Source organism: Melozone crissalis, unplaced genomic scaffold, assembly GCF_028551555.1.
Source record: "Melozone crissalis strain CALT ecotype California unplaced genomic scaffold, PUWL_Pcris_2 ptg000027l_1, whole genome shotgun sequence".
In the NCBI taxonomy this organism is placed as follows: domain Eukaryota; kingdom Metazoa; phylum Chordata; class Aves; order Passeriformes; family Passerellidae; genus Melozone; species Melozone crissalis.
In genome coordinates, this window is record NW_026535805.1 from 85,730,427 (window position 1) to 85,753,481 (window position 23,055).

The 23,055-nt window shown below is 36.8% G+C and overlaps 1 protein-coding gene across 4 annotated transcripts in view; it reads left to right on the top strand.

Moving 5' to 3' along the window:
- Nucleotides 1-23,055, top strand: part of KLHL32 (kelch like family member 32) — a 118,891-nt gene that overhangs the window by 59,332 nt on the left and 36,504 nt on the right. For all 4 annotated transcript variants that reach the window (XM_054279703.1, XM_054279706.1, XM_054279707.1 and 1 more), the window contains exon 6: nt 20,915-21,130. In XM_054279703.1, the coding sequence (XP_054135678.1) occupies nt 20,915-21,130 (216 nt within the window). The remainder of the gene's footprint in view (nt 1-20,914; nt 21,131-23,055) is intronic.

Below are 23,055 nucleotides of genomic sequence, written 5' to 3' on the forward strand. Positions count from 1 at the left end.
GGTTTGAGAAATAAGAACTGAGAGATACCAAATAAGCCACAAGACCATTTGACCTACTGATTGTCAGGCAGGCATGAGAAAGATATAAATCTAACACATGTAGTCATATACAATGTATTTAATGGTCCTCAAACACACCAGTAAGTGTGAGCATGTCTTTGATGCTTATGTAGCTCTTACTTTGTCAGAAATTGAACCACAGAGACTATTACAGCAAAGTAGCCACAGAAAATATTAAAGAGTAGGAAAAAGTTGGTTTGTTGTGCTCATCAGGTAGGGATGTGAGAGGATGTAGGTATATACTCAACATAAACCCTTGTGCTAACTTTTCCTGTTTAGGCTAAACTAAAACTTCTTTTCTATCACCTGTGTTGAGTAGCCTCTGGTATTTGTAGCTCTTCTCTTAGTATCATCTTAATACTTTTAATCCAAATGCCATTGCAGGGGAAAGACAGGCAACTACAGAGTTAGAAGTGCTTTGATTCTTGGCCTTAATGTGCAAGCTATAGTCAATTATTTAGAAATAAATTGCTAATGAATTAAAAAAAATAAATCAACCCCAAAATCACACTAGCCCCATAAAAAACCCAACACTTTGGAGTTAGTGAATATTTCTTCCAAATGACTCTGTAATTAACAGAGCACTAAAAATTTTCTGGACATGACAGTCAGAGAAACCTTTAGGTTGAAAAAGCCCTTTAAGATGAAGTGCAACCACAAAATAACTTGGAAAATAATCAGAGGCACTTTAATTCCTCTCCTGCTAGTGCTTTTCCTGTTAATTTCATGTCTTCTGATGCATTTGGCTCATGCATATGTTTATTTGCATGTTTTTTCCATTTCTACAACTTACAAGATTACTGTGTCTTTCATGAGTCGTAGAAACCACAGCGTTGTGGTCTGCAGTTGCTGTGGGATGTGTGAAAGATGTGAAAAAGCACTGTTGTGCCTTGAATAGTGTGCCAGGGTGGGACAACTGGAGCTACACTGCGCTAAAAGTAAAGAGGAAGTGGGACCCAGTGTCCAGATTTACAGTAGTTGAGATAAGGAATAAGGTAGTGGACGAAGGGGAAAAAACAGGAGAGTATGCGGTGGAAGACAAAGGGCAGTGCTAGTTCTGTAACCTGTTTTTGAATCAGGATCTCATCATAAAGGTTTGGAATCTGCATGCACATGTGTGAGGTGGCTGTAGCTTATACCACATTGGGATTTAGGCTGTATCTTACTCTTTTTACAATATTTTTTTTACCAAGTTCACCTCAGCAAGGCATACATGTAGACAGACCTGCAGTCTGCATAGATCACAGTAAAAATTTACCTGTCTTGTTTGTTTGTATGGTTGCAGTCCATGCAAGTAATCAGCCTTGAGTGGTTGCTGCAAGTCTTTTTAGCAGAGGTCAACACGGTACTGCATGTACCTTAAAACCATGGCATCTTTCAGGTCCAAACTAATTAAATCAAATATCTGTTTATGTTCTACATATTACTGTGTGACTTCAAAAAATAGACTTCAAAAAATAGCTCTTGCTTTATTTTACTACTATCTGCAAATGAAATCCAAGTAGATAAAGAAGGCTTCCTTAAAACCACTTATCCTCTCTGCAGTTGGTAACTGTGGTGCCTTGTCACCCCATGTGCTGTGATACGAATGCTGGAAAGGGAATAGTGCTTGCCCTTTCCCTTCTCTCTGGTGAATGAGCGTGCCAGAGTTCTTCATTTGCAGTGCTACTGAATTTCTTTCATGCTGTTTCGGATTGTTCAGATATCATGAACTTAGCTTAGTTTAGCCTGAATTCAGGAAATACAGTGTGTGGGACCTAGCTGTCATGTATTGTTGTGTAATGATGACACAGAGTTTTAACTTGTTAGGATTGCCTTTAATTGTTTTGATTAGACCAAGCTTTTCCTGTATGAGTGCTGCTCTTATTGTTAGCACTCCTTACAGCTCTTCTCTAGATCTTCCAGCCTGACAGTTCATTGGAACTGTCTTGAACACTTTCATCTCTTTTTGATACTTTTATCTGGGGCCTGTAATAATGCCATGCATTTCAATAAGGATGGAGTTTTTTGGCAACAAATGCAATTGGCATTGTCTGTTCATGTATCTGTTTCAAGGCACATTGGTAGTCTGTGAGGTTCCAAAGAATGCTGTAAAGATCTGATTCATCTAAGGTGATTGCTGAAGTGTCTGATTGTTAACAATTATTTCTAGTTCACTGAGGACAGAATAATTTCCAGCCAATGCTGACTTTTATATTGACTGGTCTTTAAGGAATTTCCTCTTGGTTGTCTCAGAATAAACAAAATGTTATTTTGACTATGACAGATCCTCTTTTTTATAGACTAAAGAGCTTAGAGGACTTTAATGTTTTGATGAATTTAAAAAAATAATTCTTTAACAAATTGTTTAAATTGCATTTATGGCATTTTTTAAAAAGAGTTCTCAATCAAAGGAAAGACAGGAAAAGTGAGAGGAACATTTTCTCCCTACCCCCAATTAGGCAATGCAGTGGAGGTTTCTGACAACACTACTAGTTTATTAAACGCATTTTATCATCTATAAACTTCTCGTTATCAAATGTTCTATAGCATCTAATGTTGATTCAATATTTTCATTTGAAAACTTATGCTCATTTTAGATTTGATAATTTACTAGTTTTCATTTTAAAACTATGCTTTTATGATAAATAATATTTTTATGGTAAAATATTATTGTGGTAAATAATATTTTCTTTATTTGCAAACAAGAGAAATGCCCAAGTATTCCCTACTTTTGGTCTTAATTCCAGCTTTGTGTAGTGCAAACTTCTCCCCCCATATCAGCATTTTCATATCTTGAATTATGATTATTCCACAACCTCTGCTGTTTGGGGGTTTTGTTTCTAGCTTCATTTGTAGAAGGGGACTTTTTTGAAGCATGCTGATGTATTTTATTTGAGATACATACATATTCATGAATCTCTCATGTCATCTGCATAATTCTCAGGTACATTAAACATTGAAACAAGGCTTGTAAGAGCACACATCTGTCTCAGGCTGAACAAACGGTAAGGCAATGCATTTTCCTTAACTGCTGCGGAGGTGTGGGAGAGCTAAAGGCTTGAACTTTGTGTTCCTTCAGTGGCACTAAGGTCTGTGATCACTCACACAGCATTTGCTTGTAGCCTGCACGACCAATTCTCTTAGGTTCTTGTTTCCCAGGTTCTTCCTCCAGCTCAGGTTGATTGCCAGTTTTGGCTGAGGTATTTCAAAGGGGACTAATGCAGAGAGCTGCAGCCAATAGAAAATCTTGGCAAGAAAACAGGAATGGGTTATGTGAATATCTCCTTTGCCTTTTAAAAGTGGACCGTGTTTGTCACATGATTTAGGAAAAAGCAAGAGATAACGAATCAAAGGCATTAAATGTGGTGGCCATCTGAAAAGGGACTTTTTAAATGGGACTGTAGAGAACATGGTATTAGGTAATGTGTTTGTGATGACCTATTTTGCACTTTAAAGCTTGTGAATGTTTTTCTGAAGGATACGTGACAACTTTATTCTTATGCAAGAGAATAAATGTGTTAAAACATTTATTCAGAACATAAAAATGTTTGTTTCATGAGTATGTCTGAGTTACATAACTGCTTGTAGATCTGAGAAATTTTTGTCTTTTTCCTCAACTGTTTGTGTATTCAGTACCAGAGAGCCACAAACTGCAAATTATTTCAACAATCAAAGAGTCTTGATAAGGAGGGAATGCTGTCGAGAGTGTAAGTTTTTAATGGAATTTCCTTCTACTGATCAACAACAGCTCAGTATTGTGTGGGTAGTAATTGGTTTTTAAAGCAGAGGTTGATTTCCACTGGCATTCAGGGATCTGGGATATTGGACTGCCCATAATTGAAATCTCAAAGCTAAGTGATTTTTATGTATATTCTGAAGTATAATTTTTTTTTCAGTGGAGTTCTAGGTACATCCTGAACACAGTCATGGTATGATACTTGTGGGTGAGGAGTTTAGAAGTTGCAGAGCAATCCAAAGCAAAGCTTAGACTCATTTCTGAGAGGCAGGATGTGGCATTACTGTTAGATTGCATTTATCCCTTTAATTTTCTGTTGTCAGATTAGGCACCTTTTGTGAAGAACAAATTAAGTTTACACACTGGACAGAGTCAGGGATATAATTTATGTTATGTATATTGGTTGGACAGTGGCATAGTTTCAGTACAGACTTATTTGAAGTGACTGTCCTTGTACTTTATTCTGGAAATTATTTATTATTCTCATAGTTTCTTAATTATGGAAATTATTTCTTATTTCATAGTTCCTTGGAGGAGCAGGTATAGTAGACATGGGCAGTGATGATCCTGATTGCTGCTGAAGCTATTCTGACTTGTAGAAATTCTTCTTGGTATCCTAAATGTTTTTTGTGTCAGGTGAACTTGAAGCTTTGATGCCAACTTTCCTGTTAGTTTTAAGTGCATTAAGTTCCCTGCTAAATGGTAAATGTGCCAGATTACTTTTTAGAAGCTTCATTACTTTAAATGGAACTCTGCTTGCTTGCTACTGATGTCAGTCATGCCATCTTTGAAGACAGCTAATTTAAGATAAAAAGGAAAGAACATTTTAGGTGGGTGACTAAAATAAGCCTGGGCCCAGCATTGTACAACAGCAGTCAACTGGAATTTTCTTGGAACTGCCTCTGTGCTAACCTGCTCTGGTTACTTGTATACAAAAGCAGACAGTGAGGAGGATCAGACTTGGGATACAAAAATAAGATTAATCAACTGATAAATCCTTCTGGAATAATTCATGGTAATAATTGAAACAGGCAAATTATCTTGGGTAGGGGCATTTGATTTTTAACCTTCTCTAATGGTCAATTCAGGCTTAAAAAACAATTTTTTTTCCTGGTGTACAAATTCCTAATGATCTAAATATTTTCTTCTTCTAATTTTAAACTATCTGAATGTGTTGTAGATTGAAATATGTTACTGTTTTTAAATGGAAGAAGCTACAAATTAATTTGTGTGTAGATTTAAAGGAGGAGTGTGCATGGTTTATGTGTGTGGGTAAGCCAGAGCTTCAAAGCTATTTATTTTTCTTAAACCAAACTTCTCCATTTGGAACAGTGCCAGTGACAATCCCAACTTTCACTAAGATAAACTCCTTCAGAGATGAATTAATTCCTACACCAGAGATTGAGAGCATCACCTTTGTATTGCTAGAAGCCCCAGATCAGTTGGGATTTTAGCTCCTGGGTTTTTCATATAGAGCGAATTAAACTGCTGGAAAGAAAATCTAAAGGTCATCTAGCAACCAAGCCTTGCTTTTTTAACTAATACTGAGTTTTTAATCTAAGTACATGCATGCACACTCTGCACACTCCCCTCAATCCCCCAGAATTAGTCACCACCAGCAAGCTTAAGTCTACCGACTTTATCCTGTGGTGAAGTAACCTTCCCATGCTAAGAATACAAAGTAGAAAAAAAAATGTCGTACATTTCCCTGTTTTTAAGTGTTACACAACCAGTTGTTGCTGTGCTAGCCTGCTATTTTTTGAAGGAGCAAGTTTTGTCAGCTGTTGTCATTGAGCTATTGATAGTCATTAGAACAGTTCTTGGGCAAAACTCAAAAAATAACTTGAGGATTTTTTTTTTCTGTTATCTCTTTAATGTACTGATACATTACAGAGATAATAATCTATATATATGAAATGTGGTTGCACTAGTAAGGATTCCAACTTAAAATGGGACTCAGGAAAAAAATGGTGGTGGTTTTTTTTCAATTTTTCAGTTGGTATCAGTGAGGAAGGTGAAAATATACCAAAGTGACAATACCCAGTCACTTTGAATCCCATTCTTACTATAATCCACTTGCTGCTATTTATCTGCAGTGTGTATTGAAACTGATGATGGATGTGTAAAAAAATGATGCTGCAGCATCTAGGTTAACTGTTGCTGGCAAGATCAGAGTTCCCAAGCTGTCTAGGTAGCTGTAGGGTACACATTGCCAGTCCTCTGCAGAAAATTTACAGGAGAGGTCACAAATTGGGAGGAGATAGTGCTGGATCTGCCATCTCTTTGCAGGTTCCGTCAGGAAGGGCAAGCAGCTTTGGTGTGTGTTTTAAATAGGAGCAGGGAAACTGTATGGCTTCACAATTTCCCTCCCTGTCCTTCTCATGTTGTCATTTTAGCCAGTGTAGACTCTTTAGATGACCTTTCTGTCCATCATTCCCTGAAAGATTTCTGCCTCTGGAATCTTTCCAGTATTTTTATAAAGCTGTAAACAGTGGCTGATGAATGCCAGAATGCTTAGTGTACAAATTCTTCTTTGGTTTTATTGCCATCTGATCGATACTAATGTTTTATGTTCTCCCTGTCCCTCCCTGTCCCCAGTGTATTTCACTTTAAATTCTCCTGACAAGTTGAGGCAGTTTGGATGCACTTCCAAAATGTGTATTTGTAACTGGGTAGTTCAGCTATCTTTATCTGCTTGTGTTCTCAGCGACTTGTCCACTTAGAGGTCTGGAGGAAAATTTTGTTTATTGCAAGAAATGACACCCAGAATGGCTGAACTGGACTTGAAATGAGGCAGTCGGGGCCCTTCCTACCCGGGCCTGGGCAGCAGGTGGCAGTGTGAGTCCATAACAGTTTCAGCAGAGAAATTCAAGCTAAAATCAGAAAAAATGAAAAGAAAAATTATTTATTTTTACTCCGTATTAGTCTTCTGACCTAATCAGTAAAAAAGTCATTATTCACACAACACTGGGCAATATGCATTGTAATTTTTAACAAATAATAGGAAACTGTTAATGTTTTCAAAGGAAATACAGTTCTGTCTTGTGTAGCAATGGTCATTTATCACTGCACTTTGTGAAATCACTCATTTGTTCTAATTTGAATGTAAATGACTCTAAGGTTTTACAAATAAGGTGACAGACTCACATAAATGTAATTGCAGGGTTCATCTCTCTCTTTTTATATATCACTCATTAAGTTATGAATTAAATACATCGTATTAAACCAGGGGCATGTCCAATGATGATATTGTAATGGCAAATTACTCTATGCTATTAGAGGTGTATTTTTTATTCATGGACATTAATTTGTCATTAAGCGGCATTAGTTTAGCACTTTTATGTGGAAGACGTGACCTGAAAGAGGAGACTTACAGCTCTAATGTGAAAGAAGAGGAATATAGAATATAGGCACCAGACATAGAGAGGGTTTTTTTTCCTCATGGAAAGAAACAGAGAAAAATTTTACTTACATTTGTTTTCATCTAAAGCACTTTGAGTTGTATTAAGCTATTTTAGCGAAGGTATTTCTGAAACAAGAAAATGCTTTGATTATGAAGTATTTACAATATGGGAAAAGCCAGAATGCTAAGTAAGAAATGGTGACTATAAATCATTTGTAACCTATGAACCTGAAGAGAACATTGGGCTTGAAGTGAGTTACAATCTGATTTTATCTCAGAAGTTTTACTGTGGTAGAGAGCTAATTGTTCATCTTTTCTTTCCTCTATACTAGCTTATCCAAAATAGAAGTGATATTTTTCATTCTTCATTATGAAGTAAATATCTTTTACCTCTTCTCTACTCTATTTTTAGATACACTATTATTATTTTCATGGGAGTCACTTTCAAATTCTAAATGAAACAGCAAAACCTTTCTTAAGAAAATGAATGAGAAAATTTATTATTTGATGGAATTTTAGGAGGCAACTTAGCACCTAAAACATTAGGCTAAGGAAAATAGTGAATGATTCAGTCTGCTCTGTCTTTAAAAGATGTCAAAAAGACCCTGTAAATTTAATTTTTCAGTCAGTTTAATAGAAGAGACTTTCAAAAGTTAGGTTTATTTAATGGTGAAGAAGGACTGAAGTAATGAAGATCCAAGTTGATACATTCTCCAATTATGCAGTATTTGCATTTTTTGTAGACTATCTCTCATTGAAGGCATAAGAAATCTGAACTTGATACAAACCTGTGTATTTAGCAGTTGATACCTTGACCCACCATTTTTTATGTTTTTCTGATGGCTTAATTGTTACTGTGTGATCCATCTACCTGAACTGCTTACAACATACTCAACTAATTGTGCTAGTTAAGAAGAAAGATTTGTAAGGAAAATTACCTAAGCCCATGTTATGTATAAGTAGCTTTAGAAATGGAAGTGTTCCAGATTATCATCTCTTTTTAATTACTGTTTAATACTGTTAAACCATTTGTGTTTATAGGGGATCACAAAGAAAGAGACAAGTTCCATATAAGGCTGTTGATGTTTTCCAGTAGATCTTGTAGCAGCAGTAAATGAAGCAGCATTTTAGCACATTCCATCATTTATGGTATTTTGTTTGCACAAGTGCATGAGTAGAATTTGTATTTTGCTTTTGATTAGTGATGTAGACTAACTCAATTTAGAATGAAGAGATCCTTCTGGTCCAAGGTATTGAATAGGCCTTAAAACCAAAATGAATATAAATGTATACATGCTGTAATGACTTACTGAATCTTCAGCTGGTATTATCAGGGCTTTAAAAGTTACAAATTGTCCTCATTCTTCTCACTAATTCTGAAATTAAAGATCCATGCCTAAAGATTAGTGGCACCAACTTTATTAACCATCAATAACATCCTGTGAATGTTTGTTATTTCAAACATTAAAAACATGAGAAATGCCTGTAACTTCATTCACCTGTTTTCTTGTGTAATATATTCAAAACATCTGTTTATTAATTTGGAGGAAATTTTTGCTAAATTTCCCATCTGTTTAAACAGTTTTATGGAATTTGTGATTTTTGTCACAAGTGTGTCTAGCTGTACAAGCAGCATTAGATCTTAAACCAGGACTTTTATTTACAGTTCAGTAGGAGCTGAACTGGTAACACAGAATTCTTTCTTCCTTGTAGAATGTTTTCTCCTTGATAATTGGAAGCACTGTCTATTCTAATTGTGTAAGTAAAGAGCCTTGACTTTCCATGGCATCTCAACACACCTGATTATCATGGAAAAGAAAATATTGCAGTAACCTCAGGTGTGTTCAGTTGCCAGTGGTCACTAGAATTGGAAATCCAACTGACTTGAGGTAGCATGTTGTGGAGGTGAAAAACACGAGAGGGACAAGCCTACTGTCATACACCATGCCCCAAATCAGTATTTGTATTTGAGTTTGCCTGCCTCTCAGTATTTTTACTCATATTTGAAGCATTACCATCTTCATAGGGAACTGAAGTATGTAGGAAGTACATGTATGCGATGATGATGTCCAGGACCCCTGAGACTGCTACTGAAAGTTTACTGTAACCAAACACTTGAAATTATTTGGCTTTTCTAGGTACTGTTGTGAGTCTTAACTTCCATGTATTCCTAATCAAGTTCTGGACTCACATTGCACCATTCAGCCCTGGACCAAAACTTGTTAAACAGGTTAAAAAATTTCTTGAAAAGGAGCAAAGCAAGTAGCAAAATGATGAATATATGAATATTTTGAGATGGGAGAAAACAAACAGTATTAGACATATATAACCTTTTTTAAGCTGTTGGTAGGGTTTTGCTTATAAGTGTGGTTGAAATCTTTGAAATTTGAATGTTTTAGCAACATTTCTTACTGAAATTCCTCTTTGAAAAGGATCAACTTTTATAAAATTGCATGGAACAATCATTGGCTAAAAACTTCTTTGGTAAGCGGTAGTTAATTTTTGAAAGCAGTGACTTTTCTGCAGAAGTACATTCTTTTTGAAGCAACTCAGCTATGTCTTATTTTTAAATGCCCTTCCAAGGTTCTGTGAAAGAGTGTTACAGCATGGGGCAGGTTGGAAGGTAACATGGTGGGTTGTCTGGTCCAAGCTTCTTGCTCAAGCTGTGTCATCCTGCAGCACAGGGCACAGGATTGTGGGCAGACAGTTCTCAAATATATCCAGTGATGGAGACTCCAAACCTTTCTAAGCAACCTGTTCCAGTGCTCAGTCACCTGCACAATACAGAAATTTTTCCTCCCACAGGTGGAACTTCCTATGTATCAGTTTGTGTTTGTTGCCTGTTATCCTATTGCTTGGCACCATGAGGAAGAGCCTGGCTCCATTCTCTTGGCACTATTCCTTCAGATATGTTGTTGAGATCCCCTCTCAGTCATCTCTTCTTGAGGCTGCACAGGCCCAGGTCCCTCAGCCTTTCCTCATACTAGAGATGCCTCAGTCCCCTAAACATCTTTGTGTAGCCCTTTGCTGGACCTGCTCCAGGAGTTCCACATCTCTCTCTCTCTCTCTGAGGAGCCCAGGATTGGACACAGCTCTCCAGATGTTCCTCACCAGGGCAGAGTAGAGGGAGAGGATCTCCTCTCTTGACCTGCTGGCAATGCTCTTCCTAAAGTACCCCAGGACACCATTGGCCTTTTTGGCCACCAGGACACACTGCTGGTTCATGGACAGCTTACAGTCCACCAGGACTGCCAGGTCCTCTGCAGAGTGTTGCTTTACTTGATTCTATTATGTTTAAAGGGAAAGGCTGGAGAGGTGCCTTTTAAACTCTACAGGATTGAAGTCCTGGCATGTATCTGAACTTGTGAACACTTAAAACTGGGCCTACAATGAGTTGTTCAGCTTATAAAGGTGGTGTCTTTAAGGTGAAATCTTGAAGTCAGTGAGAATTCTGTCATTTGGTTGTGTTAAATATATTGAGTAAACGTTCTTATCTTCTCTGTGGAAAAAAAAAGGCTTTATGCTAAACAAGAGATTCTGACTGTAAGCTGTTTGAGATTTGCAAGTGAGGGATTGAATTATTTTTTATTCTTGGTAAGAACTGCTAGAAACAAATGGGCAAAAGTTATCATCATCTTTGAAGGCTCAGGCATTACTGCTGGTGCTTGGCACCTTCAGCAGTGTGAACATTCACATGTATTACTTTTGGGAGGACTTGTGACTTGTTTAGTGCTACGGAAGGTCAGATGTTGGAAATCAAACTGGATGTTGAGTCAAGGCCCATTTTTCACATTTGGCCTTCACCCTTTCTGAAAGTCTGACTTTTGGAAGTCAGACTTTAAATAATTTCTGACTAAAAGAATGACAGGTAAACCCCTAGTCAATAATGCTTAAAATGTGCTTAGCCTGGGGAAAAAAGGAGGCTCAGGGGACACCTTATCACACTCTACAACTACCTGAAAGGAGGTTGTAGCCTGCTGGGGGTCCATCTCTCCTCACAGGCAACCAGCAAGAGGACAAGAGGACACAGTCCTAATTGTGCCAGAGGAAGTTTAGGCAGGACATTATGAAACAATGCTTCATGGGACAAGAGATTTGCTGTTGGAATGGGCTGCCCAGGGAGATGGTGGTGCCACTGTCCCTGGAAGTGTTTAAAAAAGACTGGATATGGCATTTAGTGCCTTGATCTACTTGACAGGGTGGTAGTTCATAGGTTGGACTTGATGACCTTAAAGGTCTTTTTCAACCTGGTTAATGCTGTGATTCTGTGAAAGACATGCAAACTCCTCTTGATCTTCACATGTCCAGATTTTTTTTAAAAATTCAGTGCTTCTTCCAGATTTTTCTCATTATATTACTTTTCTGTCTATTTATGGCCTACCACTATCCCTTTTAATGCTGTATATCTCCTGAAATTGGTTCTGATTAATACATTGTAAACCTACTAATAGCACAGCTCCTAGTTGTGGGAAAAAGAGATCTTCTTTTCACTTCATAAATCTGGGGAAAGAGAGGTGGAGAGAGTTGTTTGTTTTTTTTTTTTTTTTACTGGGGTATAATGCCTATACAGTACACATTGTAGACATTTTGCTAATATATTGAACTGAATATGTAAGTTAAAATTCTGTTAAAGTTGGTGAAGACAGGAATTATCTAGCTACTAGAGCACTGGAGTGGGTTCCAGGCATTTGAGGTTCTCTGCTTTGTATATTCTGCATCATGTGAAATCTTTTTAAATTATTCTTCTGCTTCTCCTTTTTTCCTCTGTAAAATGAGAATTTGCCTTGGTTTAGTGCTATGAGCAACAAAAATAAAATTCTTAGTGATTTTTGAGCTGAGGTCAGATATTGCAGGAGCACAGAGATACCTGAACAAATAACAGTTTTCCAAATAAAATGGAAATGTTGCCTTTTTATCATTCACATACTTACAGTCAGGTTCTTTTAACTGCTGAGTACTCTCATATCTTCCTGCAGCTGCAACAAGTCTCTTGCTTTTGAGAGGAATGAGAAACCATTATAACCCCAGCCGTCAAATTGCACAAATATTTCCTTCTTTACCTGTACAGACAGTTGTCAAAAAACTAGTTTTATTGCAGTCATTTTTTTTTTAATGCAGAGCTGCAAAATGTACATAATCCCATGAAGCCAATGCAAACAGTCCTGTACTTTCTAGTTCCCTGTCCAGGGCAGCTCTGGTCCTACATTCGTGCACCAGGAACTATTTTCTGAAAATTTAGTCAGATCTATTTTTCCTTTCATTTATTTTCTCCATGTTATAAATATCTTTGCTCAAGATCAAATCCTCCAGGAGTCTTTCTTTAAAAAACTGTTAAGCACCTGAAATCTTGCAAGGTTGGTTTTCCAGCCTGTAGGTTTTAAGTATCCCTAAAGTTTCCACTTCAGAACTGGGACCAATAATTGAAGAGTAGATTTAAAATGTAATATTGAAGCAGCAAGAGGGCTTGTTTCTTTTATTGGGCAGCACTGGGTGTGCATTTTATGGCATGAGCTTTTTTCTTTCTTTTTCTTTTTCTTTTTTTTTTTGCCACAGTACTGTTCTGAGAACTAATGTTACTATTTATGACTGCTTCTTAGTGCCTCCTGATGGCTTGTCAGTGTTGTTCCAAATAGAGCCTGGTATATTTTCTGTATTATGTTACTGGTTCCCAGATAGCCTGACAATACTCATGCTGTCCTTGCACAGTCTTCTGCAGACCAAACTTATCATTCACTACTTCAATTAAACTGTTAAGTGTTGGATCAAAATGGATTCCTTGAGGACTTTCGTCTGTCAAAGTTATACTCATTATTGAGTTATCCTGCACTGGATTCAGTGTTTCAGCAGATGGAGTATCAAATACTGCCTTAAAATTCTAAGGAAGTTTTGTTGCTTTGGGTTCTTTTGCAAACATTTCTGAGACTTGAATTGATCTGTGTTAATAACCTGTTATTCCACGTATTTTAGGCAATTTGTTTAATTCTCTGATGTTATTAGATGACCAGCTCACTATAGCTACCCTTTTCTAAAAATGTGATGCGATTTTAGACTGAAAAGTTCAAGCAAGGTGTTACTGAGCATATCCAAATTATTTTTCTAGAAGCTTAATGAGGGGTGTCAGTGGAAGTTGTTCACAGGGATGGCAACTCCTATGATCTATTTCCATTCTGAATATTTTTAATATGTAAGAGCAATGGTCTTTTCCTGTCAGGCTCATTCTTAATAATGTATAATATACTTTTAGGGATGTTTTCACGAGGTTTCAAGTGATTCATCTTGAAGCTGGCAAACTTCAGCTTGACTTATTAAATGTTGGCAAAATGGCAAGTTATTTTTAAAAAGGTATTGTAGAGGGAAACTGTCAGGTACACTAATACCTCTATTAACAGATATATCAGGAATGTTAATTTTTAAATTTTTTTCTGTCTCTATCTGTCCTCCATGCTGGTAATGGAGATACGAATTAAGAGTAAAAATCGCACTTTAATGTACTGTGAATTAGAAATAATTTTTTTTTTCTATTTTCTATGTCTAAAAGTTTTCATACTTAATACTGTTTTAAGACTTACTTTGGTTTGCAGTATATTAAGGAGGATTTACTTACCTACTTTTCACATTGATCCAGGTACAATTTGAAACAAGTCTTAAAAATCATTGAAATAATTTCCCCCTAGTAACTGGTATGGAATGGGACAATTACAAGATCTGTTACTCAAAGACACAATGCAATTAAAGAAGTGATTGGAAAATAGTTTCTGAGCATCCTCAGTAGAATCTAATCATAATTCCCATTTGTAATATATTGCATTAGTTCTGTCTTGCCTGCCAGAGTGGCTGTTTCTGAGTGGCTGTTTCTGTGTCTCACTTGAGGACCAAGTTCACAAAGACTTTTCATGTATTATATCATATGGTGACTAAGACCTACTAATGTCATGGCATCAAGAAAAAGGCTGTTGGACTTTCATACGAGATAATTTATAAAGCTGAGGAAGTATTAATGCTATTTTACAAGGTACTGCTGAAAAATCAGGAGTACTGGGAAGAGTTTGTCCATGCAGAAGAATAAGTGGAATCAAAATTGTGAGAGGTGTAGAGAAGGTCAGCTAAGATGATCAGGAAGACCTACTGTAGATGAGGAGATTAGACCTTTTCTTATTTAGTCGAGTAAAATGAGGGCTGAGGAGGATTATCATTGTTTTCTGTAAATATATCAAAGGACTAAATACTGAGAGAGGGAGGATCAGGGAGAGAAACATTGTGCTGTTAAATCTAAAAGATCATTTTGGCACAGAAACAAAGGTATATAAACTGAGTAAATTAAATGAAATTAAGAGATGGAGTCTCAAAATCCGCTGAGACTTCTTTTAATACTAGTTGGGAGCAAGATGGATCTTTTTAATCTATGCTGAAGGTGTTTTGATGAGTTTGTGGCATAGTAGAGGAATAGACTCCAACTTCTGTATTCTCATGACCTTACACAGGAGCCTGTAACCAAAAAAAAAAAAAAAAGAAAAAGGAAGTAATAGTATCATACAGTCCTATGCTTTTTCTTCTTCTGGTTTGTAATTATTTATTTTGGCTGCTACTCCTGTAAGCTTTGGGTTTCTAAGGTACAACACTTTCTGGATTTGTCAATATTAGCAACAAAAATACAAAAATGAGAACAGTTACCATAAAAAATTACTGCTTGTTGATGCATTAGCAAGTTGTTTTCAACTTTCCTCTTATACTGTAGTAATTCGAAGGAGCTAGCAAAAATGTAAAATGATAAATCATCTGTAGAGACTATATTGTGTGATTTCTGCTGGAGTAAAGGATATATGAATGTGTATGAGAAATGTTATTCCTCACATTTTTGAACAAAAGGCAAGCTCCCATAATTGGCAAAAATGGTAAATGTTGATAAATCTCATCAAATCCTTACTTTGTGTTTCTGCTGTGTGAAATGATAGAAAAGTGCCAGGTGAAGGGTTAGAAGATCTCCATGTTCCTTCATCCCTGTACTTTTATTTGCTAAATACAATATATTGCTATAGTTATATTGCCAGGAGTAGCTGGTAAGATGTGAAACTTTTCATTTAGGGGGTTCCTATGCCAGTGACACTTAAAATAAAAAATTCTTATTGCAGCATCTGATAACCAAGGGAAAGCAGCTATTGAAACTGCTGCAGAACCTTATCTGTAATTCTTCCACTGGTAGTATGAAAATGTAACTGTGTAGTCTTAATATTCCATTAATTTATTTCTTTCCATGATACACATAATTGTGTATGCAGATTATAAAAGTTACAAATAGTCAGTGTCACCAAAAATATTTAATTGGATTTGCAGTTGAAGATGTTTGTACTATTTAATAATGTAGATCAAACTGAGCTTCTAGAAAATGTTTTCTTTTTTTAGTTTCACATATGGCATGCTTCACTTTCTTTTTGTCGAATACCACACATTTGTATCATCACATGAGCAATCTGAGAATGTCATGTCTTTCCTCTGTGCTTGTGAAGCTCACAGGCCTCCTCTGTGCCTTCAAAGAGGATTCTCACTAGCAGCAGCCAGCAGGATTAAACCTGAAAACTGAGCAGATATAGAGAAACAATAAGTGAGAAGGGAAATGAATTCTCATAGGGTAGAGGAAAAATAATAGGACTGAAATGTTTTGATATTGTTGGTCTTTTACTTAGCTCTAGACCTACTTTGAAATAGCAGCAAGGATGCAAATTACCTTTTCATGCTCAAAGGAGAAAATAAATTCAAGAATTACAGGAAGTGGTGAGAAAGCAATGATCTATCAGAAAAATTAATTGTATAAAATGAGTCACTTAAAGCCATCTTTTACTTTGTCTATAAACACATCTGCAGCCTGCACTTATTTCATAATAAGAGGAATCAGTTTAGTACATTGAAAAATTCTGAGCCAGCTGTTCCACTGTGACCAGGCTTCAGCAAAATGCTTTTAACAGCTCAACTGGATGACTTTGGTGTTTAACAGAGGCAAATGTGAAATAAGATCTAAAATATACTTTTTGTGCTTATGCTTATTATGAAATGTTTGTGCCTGTTGCTGTGCTGTTGAGTGTGTGCCTGATCTGTTAGTTCTTAAGTGAATGTGTGAGGTTTTGCAAAACTAAAACCTTTGATATACAAAGAAACAGCTAGACCCAGCAGAACTGATTTTCTTTTATCTTAAAATTGTGTTTTCATTTTGTTACTATCCCTGATCTATTTAGGGCCCATCTTTGCTATGATTTTTGTCAAAGATTTTTTTCTGAATGGTGCAGCTGGTTCATAGTATTTAATGTGGCAGAGAACCTGGAGGTGCAGGGTCAAGACCTGTGCTGCTTAAGGATTTTGAATATCTGTGTCCCTCTCTCAGAGACCTCACACTTGGGCTTGGGGTTTTTTGCTTTAAAGAGGCTGAACCTCTTTTAGAAAAGGGGGGAATAGTGTCACCATGCAACTCTTCCCTACTACAGCAGCAGGGCTAGTCATTTAATACCTTGATTTATAACAGTATTGTAATCTAGGAAGCAGGTGGAGTTACAACTGGTTACGGTACTTTGGATATTAATGGCTTGGCTTGGCAGTGGAATTCTAAAGCTGTATATACTTTTGCTGTTTTAATTATGCATTCATTAAAAGCTTTTATACCCAACAGAATAAAGTAAATATTGTTTGATCTCCGTAGTGTGCTCCCAGACTGTAGATTTGCACAGCAGGGTCTTGATAATCTGAATAAATTGTATTTCCCCAAGGAGTTTATCTTTCAAATAAGGTCATAAAGAAATGCATTCTTTCCCCTTAGTTCTCCTTGTGCTTTTTCTGCTATTTATAACACAGAGCACAGGAATAGAGGTATATTGTAGTCTGCTGTGTACTTGGTTATGATTAACTCTAATTTATCAATCTGTTACATCCTTTTCTGTGGCTTGTGCAAGGCAATTATTCTTTAAAGTAGGAACGAATAAAGATGGTTTTGGAAGCAACTTAAACACAATGTTTATATCTATTTTTCCCTGTTTGACATTTTAGCATATCTCTATACTGAAATGCACCTCTGCATCAAAATATTCACACTGTCACATCATTTATTTTGAATATTTAATATTGTCATCTTTCAGATTATGTTTGTTTGTGGAAGATATTTTCTTTTATGAGGCTTTTAAATGTCAGCTCATTGTTGAATTGGTTTGGCATCTAAAGGTTGGTACTACTGAATCAGAAGACCCTTAGTGAGGAATAATAGATTCCCTTGCTTCAGTGGGGGGATGCACACTAAGTAGAATGCATGGGATCTCTAAGGAAGTTTCTTATTTTAGAAGTAGACATTGATAAATAATTTGGACAATTTACTAAATTGGTTTGAGTTCATGGTGAGATTTCAGAACTATTTAAACTTAAAGTGCTGTACCTGTAATTTTATACATGTTTTCTTAGCCTGAATGTGTTTCAGCAGTGTAACATGCATCATATTTGAACAGATAGGATCACTACCTTCAGCTCTTAGTGACAGCTCTGCTTGTGTCCATATTTCATCCTTCAGTTCAAAAAAAGATAAGTGGCATATACATAAAAGTTTATGAAGAAGGGGTTAAAAGTTTCAAAAATTTTCATAAGCCTGGTTTGTAATGCCTGTTTTCAAAGAACATGTACTGCAATGCAGTACCACAAGAAAGTCATACACTACTTCAAAATTTTGTAGTTGCTCAGTTAATGCAATATAATAAAATCTGTGGAAAGCAGAGACTGCCAGTACTCTTACTCATGGACACACCTAAGTTTCCTGTTAAGTAACCTATTTCACCATTTACCAAAGTTTTTAATTCAATTAAGGTTTTAGCATGAAAAAGTTATTCAAATCAGATTGAGCTGACAGTGATTGCTTTGATCCTTCCTGTGGGACTTTTTTAAAGCTAGAAGATACGGTGCATTTTTCTTTCAACTAATTTTATATACTTCATTTTAGACTGTTTTTGAAAATTTTACCACTTATAAGAGCAAAGTTATGTGATCTAGGGTATACATTGAACAATCTCAATGTGACATTTTTGCCTTCTAGGATCATAACTGAGCCAGTAGTGTATAGTACTGTATAAACCTGATTTTCATTTGTAAAACCTAATGAAATATTTGCCCCTTTGTGTGTGAAATACAAACCTGTAGATCAACTCTAACCTAACAAAATCAGAAATGAACATTACTGATTCCAGGCCAAGGCCAGTTTTAACAAAACACACTTTCAGTATTCATTAACAAGTAGACTGTAAGTTCAGCAGGTAACTACCACATTATGTTAGGAAGCATCAAAAATCATCTGAAACTTAGTAATGAAAATAAGTAAACATGTAACAGCCACCCTCAAAAAAAAACCCCAACTCACATACATAAATAAGCATTTGAAATAACTTACTACATGCAGTATAAGTAACTGGTGAAATTTTATTTATACATCCATAAGTATATTTTGCCCATAAGTATATTTTGCCTCTTTAACTGTAAGACAGCTTTCATAAAAACAACTTTGCTTCTGATTTGAGAGGATAGGGGAGTTTGGAGCTCATGAAAAATATCCAAACCTAAAATGAAGGCTTACTAATGTCTTTCAGATTTCCCTGAAAATGTAAAGTTTTTTCAGGGGTGGATTGCATTTGTGTGTCTCATTACTGATTCTCTCTAATAGAGGATCCTGTTATGTTATCTCCAGTATTTTCCTCCTCTGAAGTCTGCTAAAAGCCACCTCTCCTTCTCAACCAACACTTAGTGGGGTTTGATCAGGCACATATTGTGGTGGGACTGTTGATCCTCAGCTCACAGTGCTTGATTGATTATTTATTTATTTATTCATTTATTTATGCCCCTAGACATAGCCGTTGACCACAAAAGAGCTCAATAAATACACTCTGAGCTCTTCTAAATTTCTTTCTGACATTAGGGATTTTTTTCAATCAGTGAGTTCTTTGAAAAGATAGTTTTCTGAGCCAGAGACAATAAACTGTGGTTGCTGCTTGTCAAATACTGTGCTGTTTGCTTGGATTAGACTCCTGTGTGTTGTTGTCACCATTACATGGCCATCACAGGAGTGGGGTTGTGAGGTGCCATCTGTGATCTGAAAATACTAAATCACCAAGCATGCACAAAGACCAGATACTTTTCATGTAGAATTCATTCTTTTATCTTTCTTTCTGCAGATTTATTCTTACCTCCTCTGTGTTAATGTGAGGAGGGGCTGACACTAGAATAGCTGTGGCTTTTGGGATGATGGCTGTTAATGCTTGTTCTGAAAATGGGAAGAACTTTGTTCTTCCAAGAAAACCATGGGAAGCTCTTATGCAGAAGTCTAAGTAGATAATGAGTAGGATTTATCTTTAGTGTACAACTCTGCTGGGGAGGGTGAACTGTTCAGACTGGGAGATTATGTAACAAGCAGGAACCTCCACAGGAATTTGATTCCATTTCCTCCAGTACTGACTCCTCTGAGCAGGTTAAAAAATTCTTTCTCCACTCTCCATTGCATATGCATAAACAGCTCCACAGTCATCGGGACAGGCACCCAATTCACACGTTCAAGATGTAGTCCATAAAACATTCCAAAAAAACCCCTCTTCGCACTTTCCCATCTTCCCTGTTGCTCTGCTCTATCTGCCAGCCGTGCAGCTCATTTGACATTTACAAGATTTCTTGTCAGTTTCATTTGGTGCTGCCATTCCATCCAGCGGAGCAGTGAAAGTGAAATTGACTTAATTTAGTCTGTTTCTCTTCCTTGCTCCAGTCCCCGCGTTAACTCACCAGCAAAGTGAGACTGACGAGGCTCCTTGTCATTCTCACCCATGGGGCTGGTCAGGGGGAAGGCGCTGATAGGGAGCAGTGCGCTAAATTGGAAGATGAGAACCAGGATTGCGGAGGAGAGGGGAAGAGAGGTGTGAGCATGCAGCAAGAACAGAGAAAACGGGTAAACATGATTATTATTTCTCAGGTGCCCTGGGTGCTTTTGTCTAATAGAGGTGAATTCTTGGGCTGTTCCCTGAAGGGAGCAGTGTGGTCTAGAACAGCAGTAGTTAGTTGTCTAGGTACTGATTTACGAGGGATGCCAAGCTGAAAACGTTTAGCCCGTAAATATTGGTCATCTGTTAGCAGGATGGGCAAAGCTTTCTGCCTTGAGCTACTATAGCTTTTGCTCCTCACATTTTCAGCTGCCAGGAGAGAGAGGAAGCCAACATCCACAATGAAGAAAAATTCATACGTAATAAAATGTTGCTCAACATCTTGTATTTTGTGAGGTTTCATAGAACAAAAGTTGTGCTACACAGGTGCTCTACTTCAATCAAAACACTAAATAATGAACAAACAATTGCTTTGTAACGAACCATTGTAGTTAAAAAATGCATTTTTTTAATCCACTTGTTAGCTCCTGTGAGCTCTCTTGACATACAGTGTAAATCATGCTGGTTTATTATATTATGTGCTAATCCATATTTCTTACAGATGCTTTATGCATAAATAACCTTAGGAGTTGCAATATAAATTAGTACTATCATATATATTTGCATATGCAATGGTAACACATATACATTTTGAATGAGGCGGTATTAATTAACTTGAAGTTATATTGCCTTCCTTATCCACAGCTCCAAAAGAATAACCTTTTTTCATTATCTGAGACCTGTGGATTTTTATATTCTCTGTTTCTGGTTTGGGATATTTTTGTGACGTGTATTTTGTTTGCTTCACCCATCTAGGAATTAAATAGTTTTAATTACTTGGACCTGTACAAGCTTGCGGATCTTTTCAACCTCACTTTGTTGGAGAATGCAGTCATTGGCTTCTTAGTAAAACATCTCTCTGAGCTATTGAAGAGCCATCCTGAAGAAGTTCTGGCACTCCCGTACTGCCTTCTTCGAGAGGTTTTTAAAAGCGATCGACTCACTTCACTCAGTGAAGAACAAATCTGGCAGGTAAGGGGATTGGTGAACAACCAGAATGTGTGACACTCTATAAACCATAGCAGTAATCTGTTGTTTTGAAACCCTGGAGCAATCTCGAGGGAGAATAAGCACTTGAGCAAAAACTGTGAATAACAACTGAGGGAAATTTCTAAACGAAATTCTAAAAATGTTGTGTTGTGTTAATGCAATTACTTTGTTTGAGAGAGAAATTTGTCATGCTGTTTAACTTCTGCTACTTAAATACAGACAGAGATTTTCCTCCAGATCCAACTTCTTTGATAGGAAGTGATGGCTGATGCATGCAGCTCAATTATAATTGCCTCTGATGAGGCTGGTGCCATGAGTCTGGTGGCAAACTTGCTTCTGCAGTCTCTCTCATTCACTTCAGACAAATTTAGCTGCATAACTTAATTAGTCATTGAAATTGTTTGGGCCACCACAGCTGACTTTGCCTGAAGCAAATGGGAGAATCATCACACAGGCAGCACTGCTCCAAGATGAGTGGAAGCTTTGATGGAAGGTTTGTGGCAAGAAGCCTGAGATCACTTCCTTTAAAGAAGCTGGATCTAGAAAAGGACCAAGTTGCTAGCCATAAAGTATTAACAAGATAAAAGCACTGTGTTGTGACGTTTAGTGTGTATGGGCTTGGACAAAACCTAATGTGAGAAAAACACATTGCCTATTAAGAGAAACACAAAAACTAAACCAAAATTTGTCCTTGGAAATGTTCCCATCGTATGTCTGTAAAAATTCACTCTGGAGTGGAAGGAAATCTCTGTAATATTGATTACCCAAAGATATCTTTCTGTTTCGTTTTTGCTGTCATGTTTTAGAGAGGAAAATATTTCAGTGTATTTCAAGGTAGAAGGAAACTTGCTAAAAAGAAATCTGTGCATTCCTTTTAGAAAGTGGGTTGTATTAGCCAAACAGAGAAGACTGTGTTTCAGAAAACCGATTTATTTTTCAACCCCTGTTACCTATTTATTATCTATTTATCTTTTGGATTATTCTAAGGAGATAACTACATTTGGATGCTATCAATTTCTCAAGGTGTAAAGTGTATATTCATCATTGGGATGCTTTATGTTCTGTGGATGAATAATGTCATGCAGGATAAGATATTTATTCTTTAAAAAATAAAAATGCCAGGTTAACCAGTATGAAGATGTAACATAACCCTTCAGTTATGTAGCAGGCATATTTTTTTTTCCAAAATTTTGAGGCTTTACATGATAGAGTATGTTACAAAGGTGATATTTTCTGCAAATACCAAAATGAAGCTAGACTTTTTCCTGTCCTAGTCCCTGGAGGATGCCTGTACAGCAGAACCTGAAATACACTACACATGATGATGGGTTGTGTTTGGTTTAGGTTTTTGAGGCACACTGCTCTGGAGCCCTAGCCCATATTCCCTTTATCAGAAGCAAGTTCTGATGTGCAAGTTTATGCATGGAGCATGGGTGATTGGCTGATTGGGTTTCATCATCATTTCTCTGCAGAGCCAGTGGAATCCCCTAGCTACATGCTTGGGTATGCTTCTGCTAGAAGAGCTTCTATGGGAAGCTATTCAAGTATAACTTAATACTCGCTCAAAACCTGCTACAGTGATGTTTGGGAAGTGGGAGTGTTCAAATCCTGTCTAACTGTCCTGTTCTACAAGACTCAGACTCTCAATTTTCTTAATTGTGTGCACTCCAGTCAATGAACACTTCATGAGGCAAATGTGACAAAGCCTCTGTTTCTGTTGCAGGGTCATACTGGGCAGAGATAGGTAATATGCTGCTTTCTGAGTGACAACAAACTCCACACTGTCCATTTAAGTGTTATCATAATAGCCTCTCTAAAGGTTACTACTGCTGTTCCAAAGATTTTTTTTAAACTAGGTTTCTGCTGCAGGCAAAATGTGCATGCATCTTTTTAATTCAGTTTGTAAA